Source organism: Scyliorhinus torazame, chromosome 15 (genome assembly GCF_047496885.1).
Source record: "Scyliorhinus torazame isolate Kashiwa2021f chromosome 15, sScyTor2.1, whole genome shotgun sequence".
Classification (NCBI taxonomy): Eukaryota; Metazoa; Chordata; class Chondrichthyes; order Carcharhiniformes; family Scyliorhinidae; genus Scyliorhinus; species Scyliorhinus torazame.
The window spans coordinates 91,238,320-91,253,659 of NC_092721.1; the positions used below are offsets into that span (position 1 = coordinate 91,238,320).

At 47.5% G+C, this 15,340-nt stretch overlaps 1 protein-coding gene across 2 annotated transcripts in view; it reads left to right on the forward strand.

The window, feature by feature from the left end:
- LOC140391684 (high affinity choline transporter 1-like) overlaps positions 1-15,340 on the forward strand; it is a 57,193-nt gene that overhangs the window by 32,173 nt on the left and 9,680 nt on the right. For both annotated transcript variants that reach the window (XM_072476427.1, XM_072476426.1), the window contains exons 6-7: positions 2,778-2,921; positions 3,203-3,356. In XM_072476427.1, coding sequence (XP_072332528.1) covers positions 2,778-2,921; positions 3,203-3,356 — 298 coding nt within the window. The remainder of the gene's footprint in view (positions 1-2,777; positions 2,922-3,202; positions 3,357-15,340) is intronic.

Below are 15,340 nucleotides of genomic sequence, written 5' to 3' on the forward strand. Positions count from 1 at the left end.
ACTGTGGGTACATGGGGGGGGTTAATGTAAATACATGTAGGCTAGCTAGACACTAGAGGGAGCACCAGAGACATCACACACACACACTCAACCAATAGATCATTTAGATAGGACACGACAAATGGACATTCACGATACACACAGAGGTGACACGACCACAGGAGGGCATTACACCAACCCATATATAAAGGACACCACACACATGATCTGCCTCTTTCCAGTGGAGACAGTCAGTGAGTAGAGACACAGGGTTGATTCAATATCACTCCCACCACGTGGATTGCAGCAACTGGTTCGTCCGTCTGGGTAGCTCCAGTAGGATTAGCAGTAATTTCGTACCCGATTAATAGAAGTGTAAATAGTTTAATAAACGTGTTGAAGTTATCTCCACGTTTGAACCTTGCTTTGTCAAGTGCACCACAAGGAAGCCGCTTATGCTGCACCTAGAGCATAACAAATCAGTTGCCATTTAGCGTTGCCACGGACAGATTCAGGTATTTGGGTGTTCAGGTGATGGGGGAGTGCACAAATGGAACTTAGCAAAGTTGGTGGAGGAGGCTAGGGAGGACTTGAGGAGATGGGATACGTTACACCTGACATTGGTGGGGAGGGTCCAGGTGGCATAAGAGATGGAGAGAGGTGGGGCTGGTGCTGCGAGGGATTTATATTTGGAGGAGAGATTTGCAAGTCTGGAAGAGCTGCGGGATCGGGTAGAGCATCCAAAGAGAAGCAAATTCAGGTGCATGCAAGTGAGGGATTTGCGCAAAAGGAATGGAGAGGGTATCCCCAGCTGCTGGAGTATATCTTATTGGAGTGGTTGCTGCTCCTGAATATGGAAGGGGAGGATAGGATTGGTATGTATATAGGTGGCTGAGGGAGGAGGGGCAGGAGAGCAGATGGGGAGGATTAAGCAGAAATGGGAGGAGGAGCTGGGTGAGGGGTGGGGGGGAGGTAGGATAGAGAGTGTGGAATGAGGCGATGCGCAGGGTGAATTCGATCTCCGCATGTGCGAGGATGGGTTTGATTCAGTTTAAGGTGGTGCAGTGTGCTTATGACTCGGGCAAGGATGAATGGGATTTTCCAGGGGGTGGCAGACGAATTTGAGAAGTGTGGGTGAGGACCAGCACATCATGCCCATATTTTCTGGGTCTGTGAGAAGTTGGAGAGATACTGGGAGGGGGTGTTTGGTATGTTATCGAAGATTGTGGGGGTAGAAGCTTGGCCGGACCCTATGGTGCTGATTTTTTGGTTATTGGGAATGCCGGAGCTGATGGAGGAGAGGAGGGACGACGTTGTGACCTTCGCCTCTCTTATTGCCCGGCGAAGGATTCTGTTCGAATGGCGGTCGGCAATGCCACTGGGGGTGGCAGCCTGGCAGGGGACCTGTACAACTCTCTCTGGCTGGAAAAGATTAAGTTTGAATTGAGGGGTTCAGCGGAGGGCTTTGAGATACAGTGCGGATTGTTCATGACCATGTTTGAGGAATTGTTTGTCACGGGGGTGGGGGGAGGAGTGGGTGTGAAAAGGCGGAAAAAACTTGCACAAACTGTGCCCTGTGAGGTGTGGCGAATGGTTGTTGATTTATTTGTTTTTGTACTTTTGAATATATTTGGAATAAAATACAGTTTAAAAAGAAAAAGGATTTAATTGAAATTTAGTTTTAGTGCAAAATCTAACACCTGCGCCCAAACCGGGGAGCGGGGGGAGGGGGGTGACACTGTTAGTAAATCACGCAAGAGCCCTCTCATGTGATTTACTTGGCTCGACGCTCCTCACAAGACCGAATGGCATCTCGCGAAACATTGCAATCTGAATCTTGCCCACAGTTGCGGGATCCAGGTCTGGCTGATCTGTATATTAAAGTTTTGCTGTAAGCAGCACTTTGACATGCACTCGCTGGAGTTACCCAAGGCATTGTATCTAACCCCTGTGTCTCGGAGATCCTGAGTGAGCAGCGGTTAACACTGGTCTCCATAAATGGGGACTAGATGTCCTTGCACTTGGGGGGGTCTCCCAGGGGATTGGCAGCCCTGGGTGGTTGACTCTGGGCAGGGTGGTACCCTGGCACTCCAATGCCACCTGGGCATCCTTGCACTGCCAGCATGGCACCCTTGCAGTGACACATGGGCAGCATGGTAGTGCCACCCTGGCATTGCCAAGGGAGGACTCCCATACTGACAGGAGCAGTGCCAGTCTGGCAGTGCCCAGGTGGCATTTTGCCTGCACTGGGAATCAAGCCTGGGGTTGCCCTGCCCTTATTAGTTGGGGTGTGGGGCCCTCAATGACCCCCTTATAGGTGTGTTGTGGATTCTGGAGTTGCGTTGGAGGGTCTCGATTTTGATCTCTTCCTGAACTGACGAGCAGAGCTCCTCAGTGCAGATAATGGGACTGAGTGCGGCCTCGACGGGGTATTCCCTGCTGAGGCCCTGAAATGAAACAGAGTTCTGTTTAATAGCGGCGTCTTTTTTGACATTGCGAGCACCGGGATACACTCGGCTCAACATAGGACTCTATTTCGTTTACGTTAAATCGTGCATGAAAAATGATGGTACAAAAGACATCTCAATACAGAACTGCAATCTTACAGCTGCACAGTTACTGACTATAATTGTCCATAAAACTGATAAGCATGACTTGTTGATTGTTACAGCACTTAAAATGCTATCAGATATCTTTGGCTGCTTGATTATAGAATCAGGTACTGAAAAGAGTTGCCAGAAACATCCAAGGTGAAACAGGATTAAATTACAATTATTTTATTTTGTTTTCCTTACCAGTGGCTCTGTGTGCCTTTCACCATTATAAATCCAGCCGTTGCCGACATCAAATATACCATGGTGAATTACCTTTACCAGAGCCCATGGATAGGTAAAATAGAAGTGAACCAAATCTGCCGATGGATTGATGATCTACTTTATATGGTGAGGACGCTTCACCAATCAAACAATAGTATTAAAAATACTCTATTTAGTCCATAATTTTGTGACAAAGTTTGTTGATGTAACATTCGGGGATACAAAGTATAACCGGGAAGAGGAGATTTTGTAGTTGTTTGTCAGGTTCATAAAACAGCTACTTGTTTGCAATTAACTTGTGTTTGAGATATTGTGATGAAATCACACAACTAAACTGTTTCAGTGTCTGAAATAACTATTTTTAAAGAATTGACCACCTGGATATTTGCATTTTAAATTTCTTTCAGACTCTGGGAGGGATTCCTTGGCAAGTGTATTTTCAGCGAGTTCTTGCTGCATCATCAGTTTCTCAAGCACAAAAAACATCTTATATCGCTGGTGTTTTATGCTTCACATTGTCTTTCCCTTCCATTATTATTGGTGCAGTTGCTGTTTCTACAGGTATGACATTTGGAGATTATACAAAATACTTGTGTGGTTTATTCTATACGTGAGAATTCTGATGGCCTTTGATATTGTTGAGCAAACAAGCCACCATGCAAACAAAATTGTTTTCCTTCTACTAGCTTGCAGCTTCTAAGCAATAAAAACAGCATTCTGAGGAAAGAGGAAACTTGTTGGCTGGATCCACTCAAACTCTGTAAGATGCTGAGGGATATTGACAGGATGGATGTGGAGAGGGTGTTTCCTTTTGTCGGAGAATCTAGAACTAGCGGGTCACTGTTTAAAAATCAGGGGGTCTCTCATTGAAGACAGAGATGCAGAGAATTTCATTCTCTCAGAGGGCCATGAAAGGGTATGCACCTGAGATCATCAGAACAGCCAGGATCAACTTATTTCCATAATGGTTGGTGAACCAAAGGTGCATGTTTCGTGTAAACTGTCATCATCATAGTCATAATCCTCTTGCTCTTCTTTCTCCTCATCTGGCCTGTTGGCTTGCGAGGGGAAACTTGTTGCTGCTGGATTTAAAAGTCTGCAGCACTTCCAAAAGCAGCAGCTTCCCAAAGAATAAGCAAGCAATATGAATTGAAATTAATTATTATGAAAGAATTCTGATGTTCTCAAGATCCTTTTCACAACAGCACAAGAGTTTTCAGGATCCAAAACGTTTAATTTAATCTCCGGCGACTCATGGAAAGCAGTCCCAGACTGTTTCATACTTTTATAAATGACTATTCTAAAGTCATGTTCTAAAGGGTCTACCATGTCAAGGAGGTTCAAGCACTGATTTAAAAAAAAATGTATATCATAAGATTCTAATAGAGCCAATAACACTGTAATTGATTGCTGGGGTTGCATGGGAGAAATGTACGGAAAGAAGTAACCAAATGGAGGGAGATGGCAATAGTGCAGAATGTCACCTCTCTTGTATCCAGTGTAGCAGACCAGTGTCAGAAAGGTTCAACAGCCAGATAAGGAAACAGAACTAAATAAAAGCAAATTACTGCGGATGCTGGAATCTGAAACCAAAGAGAAAATGCTGCAAAATCTCAGCAGGTCTGGCAGCATCTGTAGGGAGAGAAAAGAGCTAACGTTTCGAGTCCAGATGACCCTTTGTCAAAGCAAACAGCTCTGTTTTGTCGGCAGCCCGGGGATTTCCTGACGGCGTGGGGCTGCCCCATAATGGGAACCCCCCATTGACTGGCTGCCGTAACGGAGCATCCCACCGGCGGGGTGAGGCAGAAATGTGGCGCGGCGGGTCGGAGCATCCCGCCGATGGCAGCTGACCCAGGCTATGGAGTTCTGGAAAGGTATTCCAGCTTGGCTATCAATGATGGAGAGGTCAACGGGCTGACGCCAATTATAGGCAACTGAGTGAAAGCTGTGCTTTTACCTGCTGCAGCTCCTTAAAGAAAATCTGGAGCTGTCATCACTTTTCTTCAGGGCTGCAAAGCCATTCCAAATTAATTTCCTCTTCTTCTGCAGGTCAGTCTCAGTAACAGGGGGGCAGATGAGGAGGAAGAAGAACAATGAGATAATGATTATTAAGATGTTGCTGGTAACAATATGGCAAAGAACAGCCTGGCTCCTTTCTTATTGGCCAATGCAATGGACGGTAGAAGTAATGTTGAAGTCATTGCCTTCGTGTACACCAGCAACAAGGAAGCATTTGCCTTCATTCAGATGCCTATGGAATATTTGTAAGCTTCATTGCAGTCTGCAACCATTACTCCCCAACCTACAGCAGTGGCCCAACACAAGTTGGTTCTATGGATGCACAAACTGCAGCCCTTTGAGACCGAATGGATTTGAGAGAGTGCTGCTTTTCAATATTCAGCTGCTTAGAGTCAATTTATTTGAGTTCCTTTATTCTGACTTTCAGGAACTGGTTGGGATAATTTGATTTGCTTTTCTGCTGGTCAGTAGCAACTTCGAATCTGGGCCAAGTGCCAATTCTGTATTTGTTGTTTTTGGTTTTAGTCGTGGTTCTCGATTTACTGAACATGCTGGAGGGAAGGCTGTTGCCAAACTCTCGATTTTATTGTACATTATAAATATTTACAACATAGACTCAGCACGAGGCTTATGTCGTTTTGCTTGTTATTTTGCTCTTGTTCCATACTGTAACTAATTTATTTGTCAATGTACTGTGTACTTTTTCGCATTCACAGTAACTACTTTTTTTGTCCACTGTGTACGTTTCGTTGGCCACAGAAAAATACTTTTCACTGCACTTTGGTACATGTGACAATAAATAAATCAAATCAAATCAAACCAATTCAAATCAAATAGAATTATCTCTCTTGGTGCTCTGTTATTGTGTGATCGTGCATCACTGAAGATGTTGGCTGTATGGGCAGAATTGCCCAGTCTCCCATACAACAGAATTAATGGTGGGTGGAAATGAACATTGCGGCAGGAATTGAAAAATCATTTTCCCGCTAACGAGAAACGACGGCAGGAACGTGCACTCCCTCCAGAAGCCGGCGTGAAGCTGTTTTGCATCCCGTTAATGTGATGTAGATGAAGCCCTAACTGAAATTGACCTCACTTTTGACTGTCCGCGCCATCAGCGGGATATCATGAACACATCCGGACAAATGTGGCTGAACATGTGGGTATTCACTTGCAAGAGGGCTGGGGCAGCTTGCGGAAAGTGGAAGATGGAGGCTTCCAGCGACTGTGGACCCCGGAAAACCACGTGTAGCAGTGGGTGGGTGGAGCAGCTACCACGTAGATCCTCTCGCTGCAGGAGGTACCAGGAGGTGGATCTTCTCTCTGCAGGTAAACAGCGGCATGAGGTACTGTCAGACAGTGATTTTCAGTGCTAGGGGCTGGATTAGACGGCAAGGAGAGGAAGGAAGATGTGGGGTGGGTGTGGAGGCCTAGAGGGAGGGACATGGGAGGTGTAGGGTTCTAGGTGAAAGTTAGAGCTGCTGCAGGGGTTGTGGAATGGAGGAAGAGCATGACGGAGTGTAGGCAGGAGGAGGTGAGGGGTTGTGTCGGTACAACTCGCATGCGGGGGAAGAGGGTGAAAGGGGTCAGAAGGGGGTGTATGTGGTGTCAACTGGGGAGGCAAAGTGAGGGACTTTTATCAGGAAGGGATGGAGAGAGTTAAAGGGGACAGTGGGAGCCGGGAGGGTGAGGATCCTGTGATGATGGCTGGGGGTTGTTGGGTGGGATACGGAAGTAAAGCAAGATTCTGGAGATCGGCAGGACGAGGAAAGGAATGTTGATTTTCATGGGGTGTGCTCCTCACGAAGGTAGGGGGACATGGACATTCACCTGCATGGGATGGAGAGTGATGGGGTTGGGTTGTAGGCTCACTGTGGGTAGGTCAAAGGGCACACCAGGAGGGCCAATAGTTATGGGGGAGAGTGTGGGTCATAGGGGAAGGCTGTAAGGGGTTGAGTTCCATCTGGAAAGTCACATGCGCATTGGCCACATGCAACTCTCCAGAATCTCAAGATGGTTATCTTGAGGTGCTGCATGGGAATTGGATCAGTGGGTGCAGGCGGAGCGGCAGGTCAGATCAATTGGACAACTGAAGGAGAACCCCAGAGTGTAGTACTTACAATGCTAGGCCATTGGGATGGATGTATGTGTGAAGGACAAAGGCTCAGCATGTGGGAGGCTTCTTGCACATGGTCACAAATGCCCTGGCAAAGGTCCTTTTCCTCCCTGCACAGGCATGATTCTGGGTGACATAGACCCAGCCTGGGGTGTGCACAAGCTTAACAACTACAAATTGCAATTAATTAACCCACATCAGACCTCATTGAAGTGCAAGTGTAGTCTATTTACAAAAATGTAAGAAGATTAACAACTATAGTGCAACATGTGAAACCATAGCTTCTTAAAATTTCTCATTGCTTACCACTTCTCCTAGGTGTTCCCCCGACATCCTGAGAAGGGATGGAGGCAGCTGCTGACCATTTTGACTTATTGTTTTGGATCACCTTGGCGGGTGTCCTCTGGAGACCTGAGGCCTGGAAGGCACTGACTTGCTTTGGCTGTCCTGCTGTGGGACTTCTTCCTCTGGCCTTGCCCTCTTCCAGCTAGCGCCTGTCAGTGAGAGAGGAGAGGGTGAGTGACTGCGTGAGCTGCCTCCAATATGGAGGAATGCTTGACCCTTAGGTTTCTATGTGACTACATTATGCATGGACCCTTACTGTATGGAGGCCTCGTGGCGACCTTTCCATCTGCACAAGCTCAGTCTGGGTCCTCCGCTGCCAGCTTGGCTGCCTGTTCCTCAAACTCTGTGGGGCTCCTCAGTTCAGGCAGTGCCCTCCTATCTTCTCTCCCTCTCTCCTGTTGTGCCATAACCTTTCCTGGGGGAAGAGTGGCCATGGGGTTGAGAGCAACTGGGTTTCAGGTTTCTTTCTCATGTTTCCAGTCTTACAAATAACCCACTGGTCTGTGTGCCATCAGATTTATGCACTTCCTGTTAACCAGAAGGTGTCTAGGGCAAAAGCCTCCAGGGCAGTGTGTCCATACAGATAGAAGAGTATGGCTCTCAGAGACAAGTCATTAGTACTGCTTACTGTTGCTCTCATAGAGTAGACAGTCAGAGACTTTTTCCCCGGGTGGAACAAACCATTACAAGGGGACATAAATTTAAGGTGAAAGGTGGAAGATATAGGAGGGATATCGGAGGTAGGTTCTTTACCCAGAGAGTAGTGGGGGCATGGAATGCACTGCCTGTGGAAGTAGTTGAGTCGGAAACATTAGGGACCTTCAAGCAGCTATTGGATAGGTACATGGATTACGGTAAAATGATATAGTGTAGATTTATTTGTTCTGAAGGGCAGCATGGTAGCATTGTGGATAGCACAATTGCTTCACAGCTCCAGGGTCCCAGGTTCGATTCCGGCTTGGGTCACTGTCTGTGCGGAGTCTGCATGTCCTCCCCGTGTCTGCGTGGGTTTCCTCCGGGTGCTCCGGTTTCCTCCCACAGTCCAAAGATGTGCAGGTTAGGTGAATTGGCCAATGATAAATTGCCCTTAATGTCCAAAATTGCCCTTGGTGTTGGGTGGAGGTGTTGAGTTTGGGTAGGGTGCTCTTTCCAGGAGCCGGTGCAGACTCGAGGGGCCGAATGGCCTCCTTCTGCACTGTAAATTCAATGATAATCTATGATTAATCTAGGACAAACGTTCGGCACAACATCGTGGGCCGAAGGGCCTGTTCTGTGCTGTATTTTCTATGTTCTATGTTCTATGTAACCCTCTTCCTCCCCATTTGCAGTCAGCCTCTGAACTCTCTGTGTGGGAGCCACAGTGGCCTCTTCACCTGCAGACTAGATGGACTTCAGTGGAGCTTTGAGGCGTTACCTTATTGTGCCCCTGTGGTCCATGTTCTGTCTACCATTCAATGGGATAGATGTAAGCAGTTAAGCGTTCACCTACCATGGTGGTGTAGATTAGGGCATTCATCCATTTCCAGTACTGCAGGGCTGTACTCTGATGGAGTCCTTAGGCACTGACCAGCCTGGCGAATTCCTCCTATGCAGGGTTGGGCACACAGTTCAGCCTCCTCCTTCCATCCTTGGGGTACAGGACGCCCCTCCTGGCCTCCACTGTATTGAGCAGAACTTTGAGGGAAGCATCGATGAATCTGGGAGCCAGAGCTCCCCGAAATTGGTGGGGTTGGCCATCTCCTCCTTTCATGGTGGGTTTGTGACAAGGAAGTTGATGTCTGGGTGCCTTTTAAATATGACCCCGGATATGATGGTGGGGCATATCTGCCCCACTGCGCAATACGTCAGGAAACCACCAACTGCATATTTAATGAGCTCAGCATCTTGTCATTTTGTGCAAATTACCACCGGGCTCCACGGCAGGAAACAGCCCCCCCCCATAGAACTTCAGCCTGGAATGAAAGTCCAGGGACGGAATTCTCCGTCGGCAGGATGCTCCGTTTTGCTGGCATCCGGGGGTTTCCCGACGACGTGGGGCTGCCCCACAATGGGAAACCTCATTAACCGTCCGGCATAACGGAGCATCCCACCGGCGTGGTGAGGCAGAAATGTGGTGCGGCGGGGCGGAGAATCCTGCCCCAGGCATTTACATAGTTCACATTAATCCATCACCCCCCCACCCAAAATCTCTGACTCAATAAATGCTATTTATATTATTCAACATCTCTCTGTCTTCATCTCTGGTTCACAGAGATAAACATCATGGTGATTTCACCAATCTCCCCAACATTGTTCACTCTCGGAAGTTGTTTCGGATTCTGGGATCTCAATGTTTTCTCTCGGACTCTGTAGAGTAGCATGTGAATCTTCAGAGAATGTTGGTCCTCTGTTCAGGTTGACTTCCTGAACATATGGATAATGAGTCCATTCAATTGATTGTCTTCTCGTTGTTGATATGAGTGCTCTTGTTCTAATTCTTTTCGCTATCCCATTCTCAGTCTCAACAAGATAAAGGGGTGTGATTCTCCAGCCCCCAACTGCATGTTTCAAGCCATCGGGAGGAGGCGCGGGTTCACTGGCGGCGGGATTCTCTGATCACCCCACTGTCAATGGGAAACTTGCGGAGGGGGTGTGCTGCCAACAGGTGGAGAATTTCAGCCGCAGTCTTGGCCTTTCTGTTTTTTCCAATACTTGGCCTTCTTTGTTCTGTTTCTAATCCAGTCTAGTTCTCCTGGTTGGAGTTCTGATAACTCATGAACTCTAGGCGGTGACTGTAATTCTTTGTCTGATTTGCATGATACTCATCCCCCCATTCTCCCTTACTCTCTTGATGTCAGTGGTTTTTAGACATAACATGAGCCTGTGTGGAAGGACAGGAAAATGAGTCCATAGCCTTCTTCCCATTAGTGTGTCAGAGCCAACGCTTTTGGAAGTGATGTAGAACGTTGGCTCAACAGTGTTAATCTTTGACTGTTCTTACTCCTCTCTCAGCCTTATCATTTGCTTGTGGCTACCTGGGGAAACTAGTTTTGTGGACAAATCCATAGGCTTACGTAAATTTCTTGAACCTTTCATTCACAAACTATGGACCATTATCTGAAATGCTAAGATCTGGACTGCTATGTCTGTTTGTGAGGTTGTTAACTGAAGATGTTGAACCTCAATCCACCTGGAATAATAGTCAACAACTATGAGGAATGTCTTCCCCTTGAGCTTGAAACGGTCCATTCCGAGATGTTTCCAGGGTCTGGATGGAAATAAGGATATCATCAAGGGCACCTTTTGCTCTGTAGTTATGTCCTGTCGTGATTTTGAGATTCCTGACCACCAAACTGAATTTCACGTCCTAGCATAACACTTTGTAATGCCTAGGTATCCCTGGTGTATTATTTGATGGATTGAGAGACGGAGGACACTTGATGTGACCTACCTCTTATTGTTGATTAATAAGCCGTGCACAATACTGAGATATCTGCGTTGCTCAAAGTACAATTTCAGGATGAGATTGTGACAAACATATTCTGGTTATCTATTTTTGAAATATTCTCTAATTTTAACACATTTGTCATTTGTATTCTGTGCTTGTCATATTTAATTCAACCTCTATGTGATTGCTGTCGGAATTTTTTAGCTGGTGAGCTCTTTGATTCTAGCAATGCTGTTGCTATTGTTGCTGCTTGCCTTGTACAGTTGTAACATTGAACATCATGAGCCTAAGTTGGAATCTCTGGGCTTTAGGTAGCATCATTGTTAGTTCCTTGATGTTTAATAAGCTAACTAATGGCTTATGGTCATTGATGTAGACCATATGCCTATGTGACTGCCAATGGCTCCTTCTTGTTTACAACATATCTTTGTTCTGTTTTGGTCAATAACTTAGATTGAGAATATACTGGTCTACAGATTCCACCTTTCTGGATTTGGAAGTATACTGCTCCTAGTCCAGCCACTGATGCATTCACAGCAACTACTGTGGGCAGCTTCCGGTCATACTGTGCCAATATGTCTGTTGAAATAAGCATATTCTTGATATTCTGGAACAGTGTTTGTTGATGTTCTTCCTGCACTATGCCTGATTTTGTCCGAGCAGGTCTCATTGTGGTTCCTTCACACGTGCCTACTGAGGGTGGAGCTTCACTTCCTGATTGACTATCTCCATAAAGCGTTGGAGCTCCGAAACGTTGCCGGGTGATGGAAAATCTGTGATTGGCTTCGTCTTTTGGGATTCAGCCTTGATGCCTGATTCGTGAATGTGTCCTGGAAATTTTAAACGTGAAGATAAAAGCAAATTACTGCAGATGACTGAATTGAAACAAAAACAGAAACTATTGGGCAATCTCAACAGGTCTCACAGCATCTTTGTCAGCTTTAACAAAGAGTTTTCCAGACTCGAAATGTGAGCTCCCTTCTCTCTCCACAGATGCTGGCAGGCCTGTTGAGATTGTCCAGTGATTTCTGTGTTTGTGCTGTAAATTCTAAAAGTGTGTTATGAAAACTCACACTTGTTGCTGTGAGTCAGCCTTGCTTCTTCCAAGTGTTGCAACTCTTGTATCATGTTACAGTGTGGTGAACCTGTGGATCTGGATGTTATCCATATGGGGGATGACCCTTTTAATACCTCCAAAAAGGTTGGCATTGTTTTCTGAAAAATGTCTGGAACCGATGCGATTCCAATTGGTAGACAATTAAAACCATGGACTGGATTCTCCGCTCCTGCGGCTAAGTGCTGATGCCAATGGAAGATCCGGGGAGTTCCACGACGGAAAAATCGGCCGCCACACCCACACCGATTCCTCTACCGGTGAGGGGCTAGCACTGCTGCTGCATGAAACACCCGTGGAACATGCGGAAAACAGTGGGAGAATCGGCACGTCTGAGCTGGATACACGTAGGGCTGACAAGCTGCAGCCGCGCATAAACTTACACCCCCCCCACACTCACTGATCGCGGCTGAAAAGATGGCGCAGGTTGTGCTGGACCGTGTACCCGTCCAACCCGACCCCACCTCCCAAGCACACCCCACTACTCCCCCCGCCCCCCCCCCCCCCCCCCCCCCCAGCTCCGGCATAAGCCCCCCGGCCAGCGGCACGACTGTCAGTCATGTATGGCGTTAGTGGACACTGTCCGTACGCCCTCTCTATAGTCTCCACGCCAGGCTCAGAACTATTGAGACGACATCTGGCCCGCGCCGTCGGGAACTCGGTCCATCGGACACGAGTGGACCTGATAATGAGATGCGGACGCGGTCGCAAAGGCGCGTGGCACCTGTCGCAGTTATGACGATTTGGAGGGGGCGGAGCATCGCAATTCGCCACCAAACTGGCGCCTGCCGCGATTTCGCCGTCAGGAGCTGTTCTCCGCCCGATTGCTGTTCACGATTTTGGCATCGGGCAATGAAGAATCCCGCCCCATATCTCCCCAGATGTGTGATAAATGGAGACAGATGTTTGGATTCCGTGTTCGAAGGTCATAAAGGGAAGCTGCTGTTTGTATTCAACAGTGTAAAAGTAGTGCTTTTTTCTAGCTTTTCCAGGATCTCATCCACAGATGCCATTGGATGGATTTCCCTTTCCACTCCTTGTTTAATGCTATAAGGCCAACATCAATGCAGACTGAACCACTTGGAGCTCTGGTACACAAACTATGTTTGGTACCAGTTTGTGAGTTTGGTGACAGGTGAGATGATGCCAGAATTTAACCAATTTTGCTTTCGGTAAAAGTGAGTATCGAACTCTCCTTGGGGTGAACAAGCATGTTGGTTCTGCGTCTGATTGCATCTGCGATGTGATGGACTGTTTTCAACTTCCCCAGACCTCTGAACAGATTTGGGAATTCTGCCCTGAATGCTATTGTTATTTCTGAGCTCCCTAGTTCACTGACTTTGTAGCTGAGTTGTAAACCTGTGCAAGCTTCCCGGCTGACAGTGCGTGTTCTTAATTGTGAATAACATACGCGGTTTCGGTGACTCCTGTTCCTATGGAGGAGGTTGGGGGGGGGGGGGTGCAGTTAGCAGCCAGAGCTCAAAAGAACGCACGTGAACAATGAGTGACGTTAAACCTGTACTTTGTGGGAGACATCTTCATTGCCTATGAGATACAAGTATGACTGATATGTTCAGTCACTGTGAAGGGACACGACCAATGTGCTGGGAATCTTGCACAAAATACATGGAGGAAGTGCTGGAATGAGCCCTTGGCTTTTTCTGGTACAGGAATCCAGTTTTCAGGCCGGGATTAGAGGAACACAGGTCATCAGAACAAGCAGCAATAGAAAGGGTGCAATCAGTGAGAGTCCTTTTACAGAAGTGAACACTATCTGCAAATGCTTAACACCCAGGCCTAGGCTATGCAACTAAAGCTACTTAACCTTTCTAACCCTGCCGCTATGTCTTGGTGCATCCCCAACATCTACTGCAGCCTGCAGTCTGCCACTTCCTGTTGTCTGTAAAGGTCTTCTGGAGGGCCAAAACCAGGCGGGCCATGGCCTGCTCTCAGGGTCCTTCAATGTGGCAGTGCCACCCTTCTCAGCCTGTGGAGCTTGAACTGAGGCAGTCACAGGAAGAGAGAATTTGGGTGGGAAGGACTCTCCTGGAGTCACCTGGGTGGATAATCCCAGCTCATGCATCACATTCTCCTCTTCCCAATGGGTTCCCGAGGACCCCTTGATTCCTCCTTGGGATAGAGGGGCAGCTGGGGTGAGCTTGAGAAGCCCTATCGCCCTCTGACATTGGCACTCGTGGATTCCCCACAAGTGCCTGCACCATCAAGTGCATGTTCTGCAGCAGCAGTGCAGGACAAATGTCTCACACCAAGATCTGCACTGTGGTTGCCACCCTCGCTGTGTTGACCTCGTTGAGTTGGAGTGTCGACACTATCAACTTTAGGCAGAAGGACTCTCTGTTCCGTATCTCAACCTGAGGGAGTTTTTCTGACATCCCCTCCTGATGTTCCTGGCTTTGCCTTTGGAGTCCCAGCAACTGAGGGATGACCGAGTCCAGAGGCCCATCAGCTCACTGGGACTCTGCAAATTCCTGTCCTCCAGCAATCCTCCGAGTGCCTGAACCCTGGGGCATTCCTGTTCTGTCTGCTGTGGATCAGAGAGAGTGAGGCTCTCACCAGATTGTGATCCCGATGCCTCCCTAAATCTAGATCCCACCGAGTTGTGTGTCTCTGTGCTGGTGGAGAGTGTGGCTGAAAGCTGAGATGGCTCTTCAATTATAACATCAGAAAACACACCTATTTTGCTGGAAGAACTCGATTGTTGGGCCTAGTCGGAGGACTCCCTGAGTTACTTTCCAGGTGTGCCTGAGAAAGAAAGGAGAGAAAATTTGGTTCCAACTCCATCTACAAGTTTGCTGACGATACGACCATAGTGGGCCGGATCTCGAATAATGACGAGTCAGAATACAAGCGGGAGATAGAGAACCTAGTGGAGTGGTGCAGCGACAACAATCTCTCCCTCAATGCCAGCAAAACTAAAGAGCTGGTCATTGACTTCAGGAAGCAAAGTACTGTACACACCCCTGTCAGCATCAACGGGGCCGAGGTGGAGATGGTTGACAGCTTCAAATTCCTAGGGGTGCATATCTCCAAAAATCTGTCCTGGCTCACTCACGTCGACGCGAGAAACAGGAGGCGTGGACACATTAGATTCAGATATGGGCCTACTACGCTACTGAAATGCAATTCAAGTACAATCTCGTTGAGGCCAATGCTCCTAAGCACTGTATATAGACACTGCAAATAAACTAGGTTTGCCTGATGATATGCTGGAGGCCCAGTTCGATGTTTTTTCTGGTACTCGCAGCATGTTTCTCAGGATGCACTGACAACACCAGGAGTCAGGAAAGGGGTTGGAATTTCAGGCATCAGCAGCCTGTGAAGGGCCAACGATATCTCTTGGGAGGGGTGATGGAGCTGCGTATGGAGGGTGAGAAGGGAAGGAGGGAAGAAAGAGGTGAAGAAAATATTTTCAAAAAGCCCACCCTCCGTTTCATTCCATTATAGGGAGGAGTGCTAATTAATACCTTTGATATCCCCAATCACCCTCAACGCCCAACCCTTTC